Genomic DNA, 22,700 nt, shown 5'->3' on the forward strand with positions numbered 1-22,700 from the left:
ACAAAGTTATAAAATCTCCCATCATATTGTGTTATATTACTGGTTTTCATTGTTATGACCAAGGGAGACAACTCTATAGAGTGTTTAGTTTGCAGGGGTTTCACTTCATTTTGTTTGAAGGGGCCAATTAGAGATTTAAGCAGGCCCAAACCTAACAGGGGGGGTTTGGGGGGGCTTGCCCCCCCACGATTTTTTTTAAATTAGACGCAAAATCCTGCATTCTGGCGCATTCTGGGCATTAAATTATAGTTCTGAAAATGTCACTTTTACCACTAGCCCACCTCAAAATTTTAACAAAAAGGCTTAAAAACCTGCATACCTGGCATAAAACTATAGTTCTGAAAATGTCATTTCTACCACTTTCCCCACCATCAAAGATTAAAAAAAAAAATAGACACAAAATCCTGAATTCTGGGCATGGCAGAAAATTATAATTGTTCTAAAAATGTCACTTTTACAGTACCACTGTTAATGTAGGCAACCTAAAGTTTTTCTAAGTAAAAAAATTGAATTTAAATATCTAACATCACTAAGTCAGAAAGTATAATATTGAAATATTTTCATTTATATCACTTCACTAAGAGATTAATTATTAGAATGATTGATGGATACAATTCAATGACACTTATGTATAAAAACTTGTTATTCATGCCAAAATAGAGTTCACCAGCAACATCTGATCATCCTCAGAATAAAAAAATACTACATTGAGCATCATAATTTATTTCTGGCTATATAATAATTGTTGATAAAAGGTTACATGTAGTAGCAAAAACTCTGAACCTGAAAAGAGGTTAATTTTATTTAAATAGGGACATGGGACAATAAGAAAATTATTGTGCTATTTACATTTAAAACCAGATACTTGTCCTACCTTTGGGGACCCCTAAAAAAATTTGGACAGCACTTCCCCTGCACGCAGCAGTTTTAAATATCCCCCTTCCCATTATCCCGGTGGTATGAAAAGATGTGTTAAGAAAGAAAAAGAAGAAGTGCTGGCCAGGCTCATTTATAAGAAAACATGAGCTTCCACTTCTTCTAAATTTCGTTTGATAGCTTTTAAAAGGGTTACATACCTCACAACTGAAAGTATTATCACCAGAAATATATATATGATTTGGAACGGGACCAGAAGTTCTGCCAAAGCAATTTTTCATCGATGTACCCTGCCCCCTTTTCGGATGCTTTGTAGTTGCCGGCAGATCGACGGGGTCTGTTGTAGATCACATAAACAGTAAAACTATGTATGTATGTACGTAGATCCCTCCGTTTACGGAACACCCCATGAGAGCTGCGAGGGTACAGTGGAATCTGTGTACATTACTATTCATTCAATCATAACAACGATAAGCACGTGTGTCAAACAGGAAGTCTGAAATAACAGCCAATGAAAATCGTCGTTGCAACCGCATGTCGGTTTAAAATATAAACACAAATCTTCGAACTCCGTTGTCATGATTTTAATATAAAAAGATCTGATAAAAAAAATCGGACTTTTTTTTTTTTTTGTTAAGGACAACTGAACCGGCCAGAAATTGATTTGAACAGTTCAAAATGGCCGGCGGCCGGTTCTTAATGAAAACACTGAGTTTGACATATTTATAGAGGTGATATCCATCAATGTCATATTGTTATAAACTGTCTCTATATTAGGATTACATGTCCTGTTACTGTGTGGATTATTTAAATGCCAGCATTTTTGAAATTTTCAACTTGATTTTTGTATTATTTGTGACTTATTTAAAGGATCTTTAACAATTGGGTATGTAGAGATTGAATTTAATACTTGTTATAATGGCTTGTGTATTTAGGAAGGACATAATTGTATTACTTTTTAAAAAAATCTGATCCTGGAAATATTTTTAACAAGCACATGCTCTAAACTTTATGATTGAGAGGTTTTGTAATAAATGAATTAATGTAATTACTTGGAAAAGAAAAAAATAATTCGATGACTGCATGATATGAAAAAATGGTCATTCTGGTAGTTAAATCTTAGTACAGTGGGATTGCAGAGGTTTTTCCTACAGGGGGTTGGTGGTTCTGTCTGAGCACTCCAGTTTCCTCCACCAATCAAAACAATGCCAAAACAATAGTGCTGAAAGTGACATTAAATATCAAAATAAATCAATGTGAAAGATGTCAAACTGGTTAACTGAAGCAGGCATATACCATTATCAATATAGATGAGTCTTTTTGTACAAGAGATGAAGTTATCAAAGGTCATGAATCGTCTTGATGGAATTAGTTTAACTGGTTCTTGAAGTTTTTTTGCTTCTAAAAATACAGTACAGCCAAACGTGGTCTTTTAAACTTTTTACCGCCAAATTGACTGTTAGTGGACCAGTACTTGATGTTACTCCTGTTCATAAAGTAACCACCACAGAATTACAGACAGACTTTAGACAGTCACATACAGGAATTGGTGGCTTAGAACATCTTTTATAAGAACTCAACTCTCTTCCTTATCGGGGGACATTAATTTGACAGCAGCTAAATAACTTCCAAAAAGGGGGGACTTATTTTATATTTATGTAAACAAAATCTTTAAATTAGAATGCAGACTAAAACTACCACCAGATTGTAAGATGAGCACTATTTAATATAAAATATGCAAATTTATTTAAATGACTTGCTAATCTTATTTGATGTAAACAGAGGTTTTTATGGTAATGATATGTTAATCCTGAAGAAACATCGGAATGTTAGATTAAATTTTAATGTGATCTATGTTATTGTCATCTGAGGTTTTTTCTTTCAATATAAATAGGTAAACTCCCAATGGAAGTATGTATATTGAATTCATAATTAGGGAGAGAGTGTAGTCTACAGGTTTTATTTGATATTGCTATAATTTTACATATTTCTGTCAGCTTTAAAGTTGAATAATCCTGTTGAATCACAATCAAATGCATGACTATCATGTAAATTTAAATCACTGCACCCTCAAAATTAACTTGATGTACATTTAATTTAAGTGAGATGTTTAATACTGAAAATAATATCCTGTGCACAGGACAAACACTTGTATGCTAGTTTCCCTACAGAAGGTAAGACAATCGCTTCTAATACTGCTGCTTCATTTATCACACTGATGATAACTTGGTGTTAACGTCCTTTGTCCCACTTGGGCTGAAAGTGGCAATAAACAAACTTTACCCCATAGAGGTTGAAAGTGGTGTTAAAGTTCCTAACCCCATAGAGGCTGAAAGTGGTGTTAAAGTTCCCTCCCCATAGAGGCTGAAAGTGGTGTTAAAGTTCCTAACCCCATAGAGGCTGAAAGTGGTGTTAAAGGTCCCTCCCCATAGAGGCTGAAAGTGGTGTTAAAGTTCCCTCCCCATAGAGGCTGAAAGTGGTGTTAAAGTTCCTAACCCCACAGAGGCTGAAAGAAGCACTAAACTTCCTTTACTCCATGGGTGCTGAAAGTGTTGTTAAACATCCCTTTTCCCACTTTTGCTCAAAATGGTGTTTCAAGTCCCTCTTCCCCCATCCCCACCCTCATTTTTGTGCAAATGATGTGTGTAATAATCATACAAATTGTGTCTCTAATCTGTGGGATTTTATAACTTTTATTAAAATTACCAAATTTGATTTTTGACAAAAAATGCCTCTTTTATCATGTCTGATGCTTCAACCTAAAATATTTGAAATGTTACTTTTTCTATGTTGTAACGATAGCAAAATAACAAACAGAAATGGAAAACAAACTTGTGTGGAATGTTGCGCCTGGTAAAACCCCTTGATCCTATCTTATGTTGAGATAAGTTTTAGAAATAAATAGCTCTGGTTTGTGTTTTATAAATAGTACATCAATTCTCAATCAATGATGCCACATTCTTTACATTGTATTTTTTTCTGGAATGAAGAAGGATCAATTTATGTGCCACAATCTTTATAGAAAAAGGATAAATTACATTTGACCAACGATCAATTTATATGCCACAATCTTTGTAGAAAAAGGATAAATTACATTTGACCAACGATCAATTTATATGCCACAATCTTTGTAGGAAAAGGTAAGTTATATTTGACCAGTGATCTGAATTCATATGCCACTATCTTTGTAGGAAAAAATGATAAGTTACATTTGACCAAGGATCAATTTATATGCCACAATCTTTGTAGAAAAAAATGATAAATTACATTTGACCAAGGATCAATTTCCCCTGTCAGTGTGCAGTTTGAACCATGGTTAGAACCATGGTTAACCATGGTCAACCATGGTTGTATGACCATGGTTGACCATGGTTTGACAAAATTGTTAATTGGCCGACCATGGTTAACCATGGTTTTAATGACCATGGTTGACCATTGTTGGAACCATGGTTATTGATGGGTCAACCATGGTAGGAACCATGGTCAACCATGGTCAACCGTGGTTACAACCATGGTCAACTGTGGTTACAACCATGGTCAACCATGGCTCCAACCATGGTTATTGATGAGTCAACCATGGTCAACCATCTCCATTAAACCATGGTTGACCATTTTACATTCTTGTCAAATCAATCTTCAATTATCTTGAAACAGTTTGTCTACTTGTTATGGAGCCTGTATACTTCTCTTCCTTTTTGTGTCAGGACTACCAACAAATGCTGAATTGCATGAAACTCTTTAAAGCTACCCTTGCAGAAATGGTCATCCATAAATTGAAAAGCAGTTTCCACCTGCAAGAACATAAAATTTTCCACAAAGAATCAATTGCTCTTGATAATTTGTATAAAATAACAGATTTTAAGGATCAAAAATGTTTTTATCTTCTTTTGCAAATTTTTAATAATAAAAAACATAACAACAAAATAAACATTATGAACATGTTTTTGTTTAAACAAATAATTGTAACCCCCCTTTTTTTTTGGTTTACCTTTCAAACAAAAGAATGATTGTGTAAATTATTTTACCATCGGAATTATAAATTGACAAAATTTTCATATTGTACAGTTTTATCAGTTACACCTGGAATTAAAAACAATTAATTTATCTTAAATATAAAATTTATGTTGATATGGATAACTGACACCAGTGGCGGATGCAGGTATTTTCGAAAGGGGGGGTGCTAGCCCAGGGCAAAGGGGGGGTGCAGGGGGGTGCAAACATATGTCCCGATTCAAATGCATTGATCGGCCAAAATAAAGGGGGGGTGCGGACCCCCGGAACCCCCCCTCTGGATCCGCCACTGCTGACACTGACAAAAAAATTTAAAGACCCATTTCAAGTGGCATGTGTTCAATTAATGAACGCCAAATCAAATACTGTAACAATTTTTATATCTTTTAAACAAAATTTCAAACGGATTTCCTGTGAATGTACTTATCTGATAACAAATCTTCTTTACGTGCCACTGGACATCAAATCCTTCACTTGAGTTTTAAAGCGCGAAATAACTTTACTGAGATCACGTGATGTTCCAAGTCATTTAAATGTTTCGCACTGAGTGAATCATAGTTAACGGTTGGTGATAATAATTGATCATGACGTCGCACGTGTTTCCGGCTGGGGAATAAACATAAACAATAAAGACTAAAGATATGACTCTGAAATGTTTTCAAGTTCTTAAAATATGCCGTATAATGATAAAGAAAGGCAGATTTATGAACTTGGAGAGAAAGTCAGAAATAACGTCTTTGGAAGAAAGAAATACATCGTTAAATGACAGCGTCCAACTGTTAAAAAACAAGGAAATTATACTGATCTGCTGATCGAAAGTAAGTTCCAACTTCCAGTTTGTAAAACTTAAAGTCCAAAAATTGAACCGACTGTAACTAGCATTCTCTGCCACTATAGCTTTACTGCTCAGTTTATGTGTGTTTTAAAATGTACAGAGACTATATTGTTATTGAAATAATCATGAAAGGTCACAATTTACCTCTTGGGAAGAAAGAAATTAAAAATTGTCAATAACATTGTACCACTTAAAAAACGAGCACGATTTTTTAATGTTGAAAGTCTCAAAGTAATTTTACAATTTGATATAAATTCCCATGGGTATAATCCAGATCATTTTATTTCACCATGGTCCAGGTTGTCAAGTTGACCATGGTCAGGTGCAAGACCATGGTTGTCAAATTGACCACGGTTGATTAGACCATGGTCAACCATGGTCAGATGTTTACCATGGTCACAAACGTGGAAAACCATAGTTAACCATGGTTAAATAGGGCATGGTCAACCATGGTCAGATGTTGACCATGGTCACAATCATGGTTAACCATGGTTGACCATGGGTTTCAGCACATCCAACCATGGTTTGACCATGGTTATCAATGGTTAGCGATGGTAACCATGGTCAACCATGGTTGCATTTTGACAGGGGATATATGCCACATTGAATCTTTATAGGAGAAAAAGGATAAATTACATTTGACCAAGGATCAATTTATGTGCCACGTAAGTTATATTTGACCAGTGATCTGAATTCATATGCCACAAACTTTGTAGGAAAAGGATAAATTACATTTGACCAAGGATCAATTTTTATGCAACATTGAATCTTTATAAAAAAAAGATAAATTAGTTGTAAAAGCCAAAATCTCTTTAAAATGTAATTTTTTTGCATTGATGCACTTTTAACTGTATCAAGGTTCAAATATGCCACAATCTGTGTACAACATTGTTCTGGTATGATTTACTAAAACTTATATTAAGGATCAATTCATATGCCACAAACTTTGTAGGAAAAGGATAAATTATATTTAAAAACCAAAATCTTGAGGTTCAAATATGCCACAATCTGAGTATAACATTGTTCTGGTGTGATTTACTGTTAATTATATCAAGGTTCAATGACTTGATGCCACTGTTTTGACAAGACGTGACAATATTTTATTTATTTATTCATGTTATTTCTGGAGTAATGTATGATTGATTGGACTTCTGTACATCACCTAACAAAGGAAAATTATATTTTACTGATTTAAAGCCAAATTTTAAACAGTAAAAAGATTTTTTCATGGTATTCCAACTATTTATTAACATTTTATTCATTTGTAAATGTTTTCTTTATTTTTGCTAAATATTGGTAGAAAGTAAAAGAAATGCATGATTTTTAACTGGATTTCTGTGGGATGTACATTGGGGGAGCAGGTGATCGGCTACCAAACTGTGTCTGTGCATTTGCCATGAACAGTTACTATAGCTTTTCAAATGATTATACATTGTTACTGATTCAGTTTGTTCTCAGTCTGACCAGTGGCAGATTCAAGGGGGTGGGTTTGGGGGTTGGAACGCCCCCTTTTTTGGACGATAAATGCATTCTTTAACCTGTGTTTGAAACTCCCCCCCCCCTTTTTTTAAATAGCTGGATCTGCCCCTGCTGACTGTGAGCCTCTTGTATTTAAAAATATTGTAAAAAAGGTAATAGATGTGTATAGAATTAAATGCCACTATCAAGAGTTGACTTAAACACTCAAAAAAGATTTAATTACAATAGAAATAATTGTCACAATGACTGCTTTAAAATTATGTTAATTCACATTTTTCGTTTACCTTAATGAACCTCGGATAACATATAACAGTAAAAAAAATCTCTAAAAAATTTAGAAAATTTCTAATCTGGTATTATGTGCCACTTGAAACATGTCAGATTTAAATATTGTACTACCTATGTGACATTTTTAAGGAGATCATAGTTATGTAAGTGTTTGTTTTTATTGAGCAATCAAGATTACATTGTAAGTTAAACCTTGATCTAGATCTCAATCATAGTAAAACTCTAAACACTTGGATCATTTGTAAATACCTGAGATAAATAGAAATATAACTTAGAAAATATTACGTTTAATATCAACAAGGTACAAATGAATGTTCATAGTTTAATCAATGTTAGAGAAGATCTGATTCTTAACTTCCTCCCATTCATAGTATGTTTTATTTTATTGCATTGTATTATGTTTGGGGAAGGTTAACTTATTAAAATCTGGTAATAAGACCCATCACAGCCTGGTTGAGGAATTGGGTAGGCAAATGCTCACAATAATCTGTACCGATACAGGCTCCAAATATCCTCCTTTATCATGTTTATACTCCATAACTCATGGTGGTGCTCCTAATTAAAGGAGGCTCATACGGAGACAAGACAAGTATATATACAGAAAAAGTAACTATGAAAATGATGTGTAATTTTGAAGTCCTAATTGGAAGTTTTGTCTTAATAGTCTTAAAAGTCTATTCGATGACGGAAACAATATTTGGACACCTTTATTTACATATTCCTAAAAAAAAAAACCAAACTGAATAATCTAAAGCGATGAGGACTCAAAGACATGCTGTTTAATTTATTGTTTAAGGAAGAGAAGCAACACACACAAGTAGGTCTTCTCATTTAATAGAATAAATTTTGCTTGACTGCAGGTCTTCCATTTGGTTTCATAGCTGTTTGCTGGCAAAATCTGACAAGGTTTAAGTAACTATTATCTACGATGTAAACTGTTTCCTGTAAGAAATATATCTTTGTTGCATGTGATGTTTTCGTTTCATAGTCTTGATTTCATTTAAGATAAAACTTCAATGATTTTCTTCCTCATATGCAAACTATCTGTTTACGTGTTTCCTGCTAACCCCAAACAAATCTAGAATACATATTCTTTACGAGGCCAGCTGGAGGACACCTCCGGTTGCAGGATTTCTCGCTTCAATTCAGTGGCCTTTTGGCTGTTGTCAGCTCTATAGGCACGTTGTTGTCGCTTTGACACATTCCCCATTTCCTTTCTCAATTGTATCTATTTAGTGCCACCTTAGTAAGGCTTATTAACCATTGGACTCTTAAAGAGGTGCCAAATCATTCACAAGATCAATCTGTGTGTTAATTCATCTTCTTTGTATAGTTTTCAGGCAAAGAGCTGAGTTTTTGCTTGTCCCGTTTGAATGGTTTTACACTAGTAATTTTGGGGCCTTTTATAGCTTGTTGTTCAGTGTGAGCCAAGGCTCCGTATTGAAGGCCGTACTTTAACCTATAATGGTTTACTTTTTAAATTGTTATTTGAATGGAGAGTTGTCTCATTGGCACTAACACCACATCTTCAAAAGTTTATTGTGAAGGCTGGAGTCTTAGTGAATCAGTGGTATGAGCCATTTAAGAGGCCATACCAAGCTCTACCTTTGGTGTCATTGCCATTATGGAGAATTTCTTAGTTTGGCCAGCTGGCAATCAAGACATTGGTTAGACTAATGACATACCAGAGAGCCTTGGTGTAGTGGTTAGTGCATCAGTGGTATGAGCCATGTAAGAGGCCATACCAACCTCTACCTTTGGTGTCATTGCCATTATGAAGAATTTCTTAGTTTGGCCAGCTGGCAATCAAGACATTGGTTAGACTAATGACATACCAGAGAGCCTTGGTGTAGTGGTTAGTGCATCACACTTCTAACACAAATGTTCTGGGTTCCATTCCCGTTCCGGGACTGAATTTTCAACTCTCCCTTAACACTATTTGTGAGTATGGTCTTCAGGAAACAATGATAGTTCGTCAGAAGCAAACGATAAATGACTGACTCGTGTTAAGAGAGAGAGCAATATCTCTTGCATGTTAAATGCATCCTTGTAGAATTAAAAAAAGAGCATGCTAATGCCGCTACAAGGCAGCACTTGCACTCCAAAGAGGAAAGGGATTTAAGTATAAGTTGCTTATACAAAACTTGTTTCCCAATCCACCTTAAATGAATAAATATGTTTAAACTAATGACATTCCACCAAATAATTACCAAGATAAATATACATGTTACATGTCATGGTAAAGGTGTGTCTCACCTGTGTATCTACCTGTGTGTCTCACCTGTGTGTCTACCTGTGTGTCTCACCTGTGTGTCTCACTTGTGTGTCTACCTATTGTTATTACCCCCTGTAATGGTACAGGTGTGTGTCTCACCTGAGTGTCTAACCTGTATATCTACCTGTTGTTATTACCCCCTGTAATGGTACAGGTGTGTGTCTCACCTGAGTGTCTCACCTGTATATCTACCTGTTGTTATTACCCCCTGTAATGGTACAGGTGTGTGTCTCATCTGAGTGTCTAACCTGTATATCTACCTGTTGTTATTACCCCCTGTAATGGTACAGGTGTGTGTCTCACCTGAGTGTCTAACCTGTATATCTACCTGTTGTTATTACCCCCTGTAATGGTACAGGTGTGTGTCTCACCTGTGTGTCTAACCTGTATATCTACCTGTTGTTATTACCCCCTGTAATGGTACAGGTGTGTGTCTCACCTGAGTGTCTAACCTGTATATCTACCTGTTGTTATTGCCCCCGGTAATGGTACAGGTGTGTGTCTCACCTGAGTGTTTAACCTGTATATCTACCTGTTGTTATTACCCCCTGTAATGGTACAGGTGTGTGTCTCACATGAGTGTCTAACCTGTATATCTACCTGTTGTTATTACCCCCTGTAATGGTACAGGTGTGTGTCTCACCTGAGTGTCTCACCTGTATATCTACCTGTTGTTATTACCCCCTGTAATGGTACAGGTGTGTGTCTCACCTGAGTGTCTCACCTGTATATCTACCTGTTGTTATTACCCCCTGTAATGTTGTTTACATTAATGATAGTAGATTTATACCTTTCAATTATATCCGAGAATTAAAAACAAGTTAATTTTGTATTCATGTCTTATTATTTAATGATTTTAAATATGCAACTTGATTGTTGTGAGTTGCACGAATTTGACACATACCTTGAGATTTAAATTGCAATCTTTGAAAGATTTAAGTTTTATGAATTTACATGTATCATGTTATGTATAATAAGGTTTTGAATAACACAGAATATGAGGTAAACCTTGACTGACTTACTAAATTGTCATCCCTTAACATGCACTTCACTACAGATGCAAATCCTCAATTTGTAAAAAAAAAAAAGGGGGGGGGGGTAACAAAAAGAGTTTTATCTAGAAAGCCCAGTGGCTTATTGGTGCTTAATTTATATTGTTACATTTTCCGTTATAAGAAAACAATGTTTATGTGGTAGGAATTTTCATGGAACAGTGAAAAGTGAAGAATTTGAAACTGGACAAAACACAAAATCCATGGAAAAACCAAAAGCATTGTATTGCTGTTCTTCATCTTAGAGTTAGAGTGAGTGTTTCCATAGGGGCTCTGGAAATCTTTTTAATACCATTATGTACTCTCTAACCTGAGCCAGTATAAAACTAAGGAGATATGAGGGTTGATCTAAGCCAGTCAAGGTCTTTAAAAACTTACATTTGTTGTTGAAGAGCACAAATTAGGATTATATTTCCTAAACCTGACTATGCATGAACCTGAAGCTTAATGAAAATCTAGATATAAAGATTTAAGATGTGACAAAGGCCATTGTAAAACTGTCCATTTCTTCTTAATGTCAATTAGAACCAACAGTAAATTTGTTTATATATAACTATTAAATATGACAGGAATAAATATTAACATTCCGTCAACGTCCCAATCATTTCATTAAAAAAACAATGATTCCTAACATAAACAAACTTCTAATGAATGATTTTATAACTAGATAGAAATAATTATACTGGACCAGAAAAGTGTTGCTTGAGGGTTATAATATTTTACTGTGACATTCCAGCGTGTAATCATACACGTTTGTTTACTACAGTCAACTAGACCACCTGTAAAGTAATACACAAAATATGTGGAAAATAATAAAATAACAAAAATACTGAACTCCAAGGAATATTCCACAGAAGTGATCGGAAATATTTTGCAACTGACTTACTACTGAAATGATTTATAATAGTTGTTCAAACTCATGACACTAAATTTTGATGACAACTGGATTGGAATTTCAACATTAAATATACATTAATATATGGTCAAGAACTTATGGATCTTTGTTTTTAAGAGAAAAATAACTAAGAAGACAGGATTTATTTGGACATGAAGAAGTCAAATCAGAAACTTTTGACCTGATTTGCACGATAAAAGTGTTCAAAGGTGTTAATTTTAATATGTGACTTTATAAAATATTGAAGATGAAAGTTTCCAATGTCAGTTTCCAACATTCAAAAAGTTTTTTTTTTGCATATTTAAATATAACTGAATGATTTAAAGCGTAGCAATACAGTATTTGCCACTGGACATAAGGAACAACAAATCATTTCCTTTCATAATAGCTAAAGAACATATGTGAATATTTGGTAATTAAAATCTCTTCCCAAATCTATATAAAATTTATAAGAGCCTAAAGGAATTTTGATTCCTCCAATTGATCTGACAATATATGTATATGATATGGTTATAATCAGAGTTTATGTGGCGTTTATTTCAACTTTATTACATGTTAATATCATAAGAATGTCACTGATCGTTGACAGTTGGAGTTTAATTGGAAGATAATCAGAGAAAGTTCAATACTTTGTAAGAAACGTCTAACTTTGAAAAATCAGTCGTGTAACGGCTCTATTCCAGCTTGAGCAGAACAAAATCTATAAAAAAAAATCAGAAATTTTGATAATTCCATTGTGAATTTTGGACTTCATATCAAGGGTTTAATTATAAAATGATTTGTGTTGGATTGTAACAATATATTGGATACAGTACCGCCATCTACTTTTAGTGAAAGCATTTTGATTTGTGAATGGAATAAAAACTGTTTGACACATTTATGATGCAATAGACTTTTGAAATGATTTGAGTTTGTAGTGAGAACAGCAAATGTCATTACAAGTTATATCAAATCTGTTTCTAAGTGTTAGACTATGTTGTTGTTGGTTACAATTTAAGTACATGTATCATGGTTTTACTGTATTTAAGTGATTATATACTTGCATTCTACTACAAAGCATGCAGAGTACCTACACAGTATTTCAAAAGAGTGCTACTTATATCATTGACAACTGATATTTGTTTTAGGAGGTCCCCAGATAAAAAACAATTGGATTTTCAAATTAAGTGAGTAAAAGTAGCTCAGAACTGTGAAGAGCTTGACTTTTTAATAAAAAAAGGTTTAAAAGGGTTGTTCAAAGCATCGCAATATACCTGTTGAAACTGCGTCAAAATTTGAACTTATAATTCAAAGAAACCTATGAGTGAGGTAACTAAAAAATCTCATAAACTACATCTAGATCCATAGGGAAGAAAACCAGGGTCATTTAAATATTGACCTCATTATTACAAATTCAGAGATTTATAACATTGTCAGAGATTTATAACATAGTCAAGAGATTTATAATGAGGTGATTACATATTTAATGTATACAAATTAATAAGGTGATAATTCAATTACACCAAAGATTACAACATACTATTATATTAGCATCATTTTCTGGTTCGTGTGTGCCTTAAATGGAGCAAACATTTTTACCAGATAACAGCTTGTATGGTGTGACTGTCTAGATTGATACACCCCCCGTCTACGTGGATGAGATTTGGAACGCTGTCTAGCTTAAAAGTGGATGAGTTAAGGACCGCTGTGTAGATCCATACATACCCTTTTACATTATTGAGATTTGGACAGCTATCTAAGATCATACAAATTCCCTTAAAGGCTCTTTACATGGAAGAGGTTTTGACCGCTGTCTAAATTCATAAACACCCATTTTACGTGGATGAGATTTGGACCGCCATCTTAATTTGGACTGCCATCTTAATTTATGCACACCCATTTTACGTGGATGAGGAGTGTGGGCTGCCCTCTAGAATCTTACATATTCTTAAAAGTTACATGTAGAAAGCTGGTATTCTGGAGTTACTGTAGAGTTTTTGTGAAGAGTTAAGATTTAGATGTGGATCTGTTGTAAATTTATTTTACAAGTCAAGACATATTTTGTGAATTTTGACTTTGTTTTGTTGATAATCTGGAAACTTCTATAGAAGTGATTATTTTTCACAATTTTTTCGTGAGTTTGTGAGATACAAAACTTCAGTGTCATACAGTTATTGAAAAATTTATAGGATAAAGATTCAAAGAACAATTGAAAGAAACTAAATTTTGAAATTTGTAAAGAACCTATATTGATACAGTCTTTATAGTGCTTCACATTATATATTGCTTCACATGGTATACTGCTTCACATTTTAAATTGCTTCACATGTACATTGTACAAAAAAAAAAGAAATAAAATTTTAAACTTAAAGAGTAAAAGCTTGAAATTTTTGAGCATTCCTCTGCTGGCTGTGGATAGAATAAAAGCACGAATTTGTTATCACCATTTGATATACCTTTCTCAGACTTAAGTGATTACAGTAATTGGCTTATGACATTATCCGACCAGAAAACAACGATTTATAAGATTTACTTTAGCAGAAGTAAGACCAGTCATATTTAAACCCCCTGAGAATTTAACCTGAGAGTGACTATTGTATTCTACAAGGATTAACTCTGATACAAGTGGGAATTATACATAATACAGAGTAACGAACTGTGGTATACATGTACATGTAAAGACAAACTCACCTACGGAGAAAATAGTATGCTACTTTTGGTCACTCCGTGATAGGTTTATATTGTTTATGTCAAATTAAGGAGAAGAAGTTCTAAACCAATTGTGTACAAGTTTATTAAGGAGAAAAAAATGAGGAAATTGAACCTGTAATATGCAGATTTGAGAGGATTACATATAATATAAAAACAATAGGCTGAAAATTAGAATACTATTTTTAAACAAAGTGTAACATTTGGTACATTTTCTTTGTGTTTGAGTCAGGGATTATAACACGGAGATCCAATAAACTTTAAAAAAAGAAAAAGATGGAATAGATTTAACCTTTGTTGTGGCAAGGCTATATAAAATTATTGTTATTGTCAATGTATTTTATGTGAAGTTTGACAAAACTGTGAGATCCAAAAAACTTTAAAAAAAAAGATGGAATAGATTTAACCTGTGTTGTGGCTATATAAAATTGTTGATATCACAGTCCATGTATTTTTTGTGAAGTTTGATAACACTGAGATTCAAAAAACTTTCGATAGAATAAAAATCTGTGTTGTAGCGCTGATTATAGACATACTTTGTATGAAGTGTATATATCACTATTGTCCGTATTTTGTGTAAAGTAACAACACTGAGATCCAAAAAACTAAGATCCAGAATAGAAATCTGTAGCGCTGATTTTAGACGTACTTTATATGAAGTGTATATCACTATTGTCCGTATTTTGTGTAAAGTGACAACACTGAGATCCAAAATACTTTCCACAGAATAGAAATCTGTAGCGCTGTATAAGACGTAGTTTGTATGAAGTGTATATCACACACATGTAGTGGGTGACACCAAGGTATGAAATGGTGACAAATTCTTGTCAATGAATGTATTATGTATTCAGGTATTACATACATGTAGATAATATAATGACAAATTTACATGTACGTTATACAATTCTAAGTTATTTCCATTTATGAATTTGGATTAGTTTAGTTGTGTGGGGATTTTAACTATAAGGATCAATTATTTTCTCTACCACGGAGTGAAGTAAAAAAAAATGAAGAAATGTTAAAAAAGTGATCTTAAATATTTGCAACTGATGAATGAAGAAATATTGAAATAGTGAGTTAAAATACTTTCAACTGATGAAGTAAAAACTAAAGAAGAAATGTTGACATAGTGATTTCAAATACTTGCAACTGATGAAGTAAAATTATTAACAAGGATATGTTGGAATAGTGTAATTTCTTGGAGAATTATAGCAGTGAAAAAATACATCTTCAAACAAACAATGAGGAAAGCCTATTCTTTTAACGCGCTTAGACGCAATGATCCACTAAGATGGTCTAAAAGCCTCAACGATTTGAGGATCCAGAAAAATGTCAATTTCTTGTACGACAGATGTAACGGACAGGTTCAAGTAAGTTACAATTCTGTTTTGAGCCCATTTTGTTTTCAAAGATACTTTATTTTACTTAGTAAGAGAATGGTCAGGTCTTATAAGCAACCTGGGACTTCCATTACAAAAACATGAGTTTTGTTCATCGTTGAATTTAAACTACCCCCTGACATGTATTGATGTTTTAGTATTTATGGTCTCATTGGTGGCGTTATACCGCATCTTTAATTTGTACCATTTAAAGATTCCATTTTCTGCTCTGAGGAATTTGGATATTTTCTGTGGAAGTGTATAATAAAATTGAGAATGAAAGTCATTTTAAAGAGCAATGATTAGTCTTTTTTTTTAGGGGGGGTCTATTTGAAAGTCAGATTGACACATGAGTTGAGTTCAACATTTAAATTAAAAGATGTATTTATAGTTGCAAATGGATTCATTTATTGATACCAATATTTTTCATGCATAAAAAGGGGGGGGGGGGGGGATTTTTGATTTTTGTGCTTTGCAGAAGAGTTCATAAAGTTCATGAACTTTGTAGAACCTATGATATATAAATGTGATTCATCTGTACACTCGAAATTCACCAAAAAATGATATACCACGAATAGTAATGAATCCACAGTATAGAATAGATTTTTTTATATAAATTATGTATATTTAAACCTTGACTTGATCATTCATTGTAATCTGAAACTGTTTGTAAAAAAGTTTGCCAGATATATATATAAAGTGATAATTTTCTTGAGTCTGCCAGATAAGTTATAAATTTGATACTTTAATACAAAACGTCATATTAATCTGTTACACTACAATCCCCATACATAAATCTGCCATCATTTAATCCAGTCTTAATTCTACCATCATGTCAGTATAGTGCAAGGTAAGATCTTTTTCTTCATACTGTGGATTCATTGATATTTGTTGGATACCAATTTTTGTGGATATCGTGGGTACAGGGGAACCATGAATTTTTAGGTTCAATAAATTGCAAATTTTCTAATGGGAATTTGTAAAACTCTTGAAATTAGATATCCAGAAAAATGGCAGTTTTCTTCAAACCACGAAAAATTGGTACCTGTGAAATATGAATGAAGCCTTCAATTAACAAGTAGTTTTGATACTTTATTTATTTTCTTAATCATATATAAAAAAAATCATAGCAAATATTGTTTTCAAAATAATTTGCAATGTCATAAAAAAGGGCAAAATTGAACCTAGATTAGAAATGTCAGTCTAATTTGTTAATCAAGCAAAATATTATCGAAACTGAAACATGGCTTTTCATTTTATATCATAAATTAAGGTACTTACCTGACATATGTACTTTAGGATTTCAATCTCGTTGGTATTAGACTCGACCGGAAGTTCAAAACGCGCGGGAACCAGATGTTATGCTACATCCGGTTTCCCATGAACTTATCAGTTTTCTTTCTCGGCGGCTTGAAAGATAGTCGTGTATTACGTGCTCGTAATTTCTGCCGTTTGAGATGGCAGAAGAAAATAGAAACGGAGATATTTCTCCGGTGGAAGAAGATACTTTGGAGGATTCCTCTCGTGAAGGGCAGAAGCCACCTTCATCTTCGTCTGTAGTTACGAAGAAAAAGAGGAAGTCGAGGTCCAAGTATTCGGAGTTAGAAGATAAGTGGAACACAAAGTTCGGAAACTTAAATAGTAAGTTAGATAGCATGTTTGACTTGTTAAAGGGTGAACTAACAGCTAGACATGTACAGACAAGTACCGCAAATGGTGACAATATAAATACGTCTGATAATTCACTGTCACAAAGACAGTCCAGTTCAACTTCAAGTCTGTCACAAAGACAGACGAGTAAAAGTCAGTCACAAAGACCGACACTTAGGTCTAGAGATTCAGATAATGAATCAGCTGATGATCGTGATGATGTAATGTCTTTGCAACCAGGTCAAAACGAAGTTTTGGGTTCAGGGACAGAGTCTGACAATGAAGGCTCTAATGATGAACAGTTGTCAAGTAAAGCAAAGAAATGTTTATTTGATATTTTTGGTGAGGATGCCATTGCCAAGAAAACAGAGAAAAAAATTGGCATTACAATGGACGATTCTCAAAAAGAGGTTCTAATGGGTCACTGGCGTGCACTCAAACCTAATTTAGTATCAGCATTTGCTGAAGAAACTAAAGAACTATTTCCTGTTGATGAGGAAACAGAAAAATTCCTTCAGGTACCAACTTTAGATGATTTCATTGGAAATTGTTTAGTTAAAAGACATGGCAGTAAAGCATCTTTTTCTAAAGGAAAAAATTTATGCTCCCAACCTTACAAAATGCTTGAGAAAATAGCATATAGAGGACAGCAAGCAAGTTTCATGGGTATTGTCATTTGCATGTATATGCAACAGAGTCTTGGTAATTTATTAGAATTATTATCTGATGAGACGCCTAACATTGATAAAGCTATTCAACAAGTAAGGGACATTTTTGCTATGTCCACGAAAGAGTTGGATCAAGCTGGTAGAGCAGGTGCGTTTCACCATATTTTGAGACGTCAAATGTGTATGACTGATACATCCATGTTTCTACTTCATGATTCTAGAGACATTTCAGATTTGCCTCTGACTGGAGAAGGTGTTTTTGGGGATAACTTAGTTTCTGCTTTAAAAGCTAGAAAAGACAAAGATAAAACTCTTGATGATTTGTTGCCTGATATTTTCCCAAAAGACAGGAAAAGGAAAACACCTTCAACAGAGGATTCTAGTAAAGCTAAAAAGGCTAAAATAGAGAAATCAGATCAAAACAAAGACAAGTCATCTGAGAATTTTCGTATCCCAAAACTGTCTTCCAACACAGGACCTAGAAAGTTCACCAAAAAGACAGAGGATGGAAAATTCTCCAAACCAGATACTGGTTACAAGAAGACTCCCTTTCCGGCTAGAGGAGGGAAGTCCTTTAGAAAATGACAAGGTGAGAATAGTGTTGTTTCCGGAGATACCAGTAGGTGGTCGTCTTTTTCATTTTCTTCCAAAATGGGAAGAAATTACAAAGGACAAATGGGTTTTGGCTATAATTCAAAATGGTTACAAACTGGAATTTTTACAAAAACCTCCGTTTTTAGGAATCAAAAAGACATTTGTAAATGTCACAAATTTGGAAATTCTAAAACAAGAAGTAAAAAGTTTATTAGAAAAAGACGCTGTAGAAATTGTGCAAAAAACACATGTTCAGACAGGTTTCTACAGCACACTTTTCTTAGTAGAAAAGAAAAACGGAAAATTAAGACCCGTAATAAATTTACGACCACTGAACCAGTATCTCAAGAAACAACACTTCAAAATGGATACAATGACCAAGGTTTTAAATTTAGTCAAGAAAGGAGACTGGGCTTGTTCTCTCGATTTACAAGATGCTTATTTACATGTACCAATCTTTCCAAAGCATCGAAAATATCTAAGGTTTGCAATAGACGAAACAGTGTATCAGTTCAAAGTACTATGTTTCGGTCCAACAAGCTCACCTCGGGTATTTACAAAGATAGTCTCAGTTGTAGCAGCACATCTGAGAAAACTAGGTATAAGATTAGCAGTGTACCTAGACGATTGGCTTTTAGTCGATCAACAAAAATCCGCACTTGTAAAAAATCGAGACACAACCATCAGTCTCCTTACTTCTCTAGGTTTTATAATAAACACAGAAAAGTCAGAATTAATTCCTACTCAAACAATAACATACATAGGAGGACTATTCAGACTAGATCTAGGACTAGTGTATCCAACTCCAGAGAGAATCAAAAACTTAAAAATAACAATTATTCAGTTAATGAGGGGTCAAATAACAGCAAGACATTATTTGAAACTGCTGGGCATAATAGCATCCTGCCTAGAATTGATTCCCAACAGTCGTTTGTTCATGAGACCAATTCAAATGCACTTGTTACAAGTTTGGAGACCCTCCAAAATGAGTCTGGAATATCAAATTCCTTGTACACAAGAGCTGAAAGCTCATCTAGCATGGTGGTTGTGCCAAGCAAACACTATGAAAGGGCGGTCTCTATATCAAGGGTCAACAAGTGTAACAATCACAACAGATGCCTCGATGACAGGTTGGGGGGGTCATTTAGGGACTCAAACTGTTCAGGGTCTGTGGTCAACAAATCAATTGAGATTGCTCAAACACATAAACAATCTGGAGTTGGAAGCAGTATTTCTAACAGTCAAACATTTCCTGCCTGTTTTGAAAAACAAACATGTACTAATTCGGTCAGACAATACAACGGTAGTACAGTACATAAACAAACAGGGGGGAACAAAATCGATTCAGCTTTGCAGTCAGACATGGAATCTCTGGAATATGGTTTTGAGACACAAAATTGTAATCAAAGCAGCCCACATTGCGGGGGTAAAAAATGTTCTAGCAGATCAACTGAGCAGGATCAAAGTAAGACCAACAGAATGGTCTCTGAACAAGGCAGTGATAAACAAGATTTTCTTGGAATGGGGATCACCAACAATAGATCTGTTTGCCTCGGCTCAGAATCACAAGTGTCCAGTGTTTTGTGCTTGGGATCAAGATCCAACAGCACTGACACAGGATGCCCTAGCAATCGGATGGGACAGGATGTTTGCTTATGCTTACCCTCCTCTATCCCTAATTCCGAAAGTGTTACAACACATGATAGATTATCAATGCGAGATGATTCTAATAGCACCTTTTTGGCCAAAACAATGGTGGTATCCACAGTTACTACAACTGTTGATAGCACAACCCCTACTATTACCTCAATGGGAAAATCTGCTAGAACAAGGTCAGAGAAGATTAAAAATAGTTCATCCAAATCCAGAGATATTCAACCTGACTGCATGGCGAATATCGACAAACAATTTAAAGCAAAAGGCTTTTCAGAAAACACTAGAAAATTATTATCTGCCTCATGGAGATCTGGTACACACAAAGACTACAAATGTAAATTTAGACAATTCAGTAGCTGGTGTAATCAATGGAAAATTGATCCATATGTTGCAACTTTAGAAGAGTGTGCAAATTTTTTAGCATCTTTATTTGATAAGGGGTTAAAATATAGAACAATTGCAGGATACCGATCAATGTTATCCTCTGTGTTGCCTCCTGTTGATAAGACACCAGTAGGACAACATCCTTACATTATCAGACTTTTAAGAGGGGTGTTTAACAGTAGACCACCTGAGCGCAAATTGCTGCCAGAATGGGATTTACCACTTGTTTTGGACATGTTCAAGAAACCTCCTTTTACTCCGATGAGATTAGCTAGCCTTAAGCATCTTACATGGAAAACTGCCTTTTTAATAGCTATTACAACTTTTCGAAGGTGTAGTGACTTACAAGCTTTAAAACTAGGCGAAGGCTCTGTCAATATTCAAGAAAAAGGAGTTACTTTTTTGAGACATGGTTTAGCTAAACAAGATAGAGCTTATCATGACAATTCAAAAATTTTCATACCAGCTTTTCCAGAGAGCAAATTATTAGATCCAAAAAGAACTCTTTACATGTATCTGAAAAGAACAGATGAACTGAGACAAAATGGGGAAAAACAAGAATTTAAATTGTTTTTATCAATTAACAAGCCTCATAAACCAGTAACAGCTCAAACAATATCACATTGGATAGTGAAAACTATCAAGATGGCTTACAAGCAGAATAAAAAGCAAATAGGCAAAGTAAGAGGTCATTCAACAAGGTCAATAGGACCATCATGGGCCCTTTTTAAGGGAGTTAGTATGAAAAATGTGTTGGATAGTGCAGATTGGGCAAAATCCACAACATTTACCAAGTTCTATTTAAAAGATGTTAATGTAAATTTTTTAAATTTGTAGGATGAAGAATGAGTTCTTCCTCGGCGAGTCGCTGAGGGAGAGTGTATATATGTTTTTCGTTATGTGGGAATGGTGGTGGATTTTAAATGCACATAGATGACAGTTTGCCTGAGTGTTTAAAAAACACAGGTTTTTAACGGCCAATCTGTATGATCAGATGTTTTTCAACGTTGTTGAAATAAATATAAACTAAGGAACTACATAGTAAGTGTACGTATTTCCATGTATAATAAGTTGTATATACTAGAGTTTATAGTTTGTGATTTATTGGAAGAAGAAGTATTTTAAGAAAACTTTTTGTCAAAACTTCCTGCTACAAATTATTGCTTTGTAATCAATAGAAATCCTAAAGTACATATGTCAGGTAAGTACCTTAATTTATGATATAAAATTCAAAAATTTGAACTCAAATTCAAATTTTATGAATAAATTATACTTACCTGACATATGTACTACCCACCCTTCCTCCCCAGGAAGTTTTTAAGTTTTCTTAACGGGGTCTTTCAAGCCGCCGTGAGAAAACTGATAAGTTCATGGGAAACCGGATGTAGCATAACATCTGGTTCCCGCGCGTTTTGAACTTCCGGTCGAGTCTAATACCAACGAGATTGAAATCCTAAAGTACATATGTCAGGTAAGTATAATTTATTCATAAAATTTGAATTTGAGTTCAAATTTTTGAATCTTTCTTACTTATTGTTTTTGTGTCTCTGGTTTTATATTCCTGCTCTGTGACTCTGTACTTTGTTTGCCTTTTTTATACCAATAAAAGACAAGTTTTGTTATCTTTCAGTATGTCACAACTACTGCTATAATTATTTATGTTTGAAATCTTTTGAAATATATGTTAATTATATAAATTTGAAATCTTTTGAAATATGTTGATAAAATTAGGTATGTGTCGATCCTTGGATAATTCTTATTGAAATAAAATATATGCATATTCTAAATGATTCAATACATGAAAGTATTCAACTAATTTTCTTGTAATTACATTTAGTTATCTCCCTTGATGATAAAACCTTGTAAATTAATTTTGTCTGACAAGGTACAGACAAAATTACGTAATTAAAATTAATAATCTAATTGCTATCTACACAAAGTGGTCTTTAATTGCAATAATTAACAAACAA

General features: G+C 34.0%; 2 protein-coding genes across 12 annotated transcripts in view; both read left to right on the forward strand.

Moving 5' to 3' along the window:
* Positions 1 to 22,700, forward strand: part of LOC134718429 (tight junction protein ZO-1-like) — a 117,970-nt gene that overhangs the window by 24,415 nt on the left and 70,855 nt on the right. The window contains exon 1 of one of the 11 annotated variants that reach the window (XM_063580941.1): positions 1,652 to 1,762. The exons of 9 other annotated variants lie outside the window; for them this stretch is intronic. Coding sequence is in view for 1 of the 2 variants with exons in the window: in XM_063580936.1 (XP_063437006.1) it covers positions 15,641 to 15,769 (129 nt within the window). In the remaining variant the exon portion in view is untranslated. Of the gene's footprint in view, positions 1 to 1,651; positions 1,763 to 15,198; positions 15,770 to 22,700 lie in introns of those variants that run through there. One more of the 11 variants, XM_063580936.1, reaches the window with a different exon arrangement.
* On the forward strand, positions 17,060 to 22,195 carry LOC134718430 (uncharacterized). The gene is made up of 2 exons (XM_063580943.1): positions 17,060 to 18,685; positions 21,568 to 22,195. Exon 1 carries the CDS (start codon positions 17,236 to 17,238, stop codon positions 18,679 to 18,681), a length of 1,446 nt encoding a protein of 481 aa, XP_063437013.1. The 5' UTR covers positions 17,060 to 17,235; the 3' UTR covers positions 18,682 to 18,685; positions 21,568 to 22,195.

The sequence above is a fragment of the Mytilus trossulus genome, chromosome 5, assembly GCF_036588685.1.
Source record: "Mytilus trossulus isolate FHL-02 chromosome 5, PNRI_Mtr1.1.1.hap1, whole genome shotgun sequence".
Lineage (NCBI taxonomy): Eukaryota > Metazoa > Mollusca > Bivalvia > Mytilida > Mytilidae > Mytilus > Mytilus trossulus.

Bases quoted from the DNA above. Each gene is read 5' to 3' on its own strand.
- LOC134718430 (XM_063580943.1), top strand. From the start codon at position 17,236: ATGGCAGAAGAAAATAGAAACGGAGATATTTCTCCGGTGGAAGAAGAT.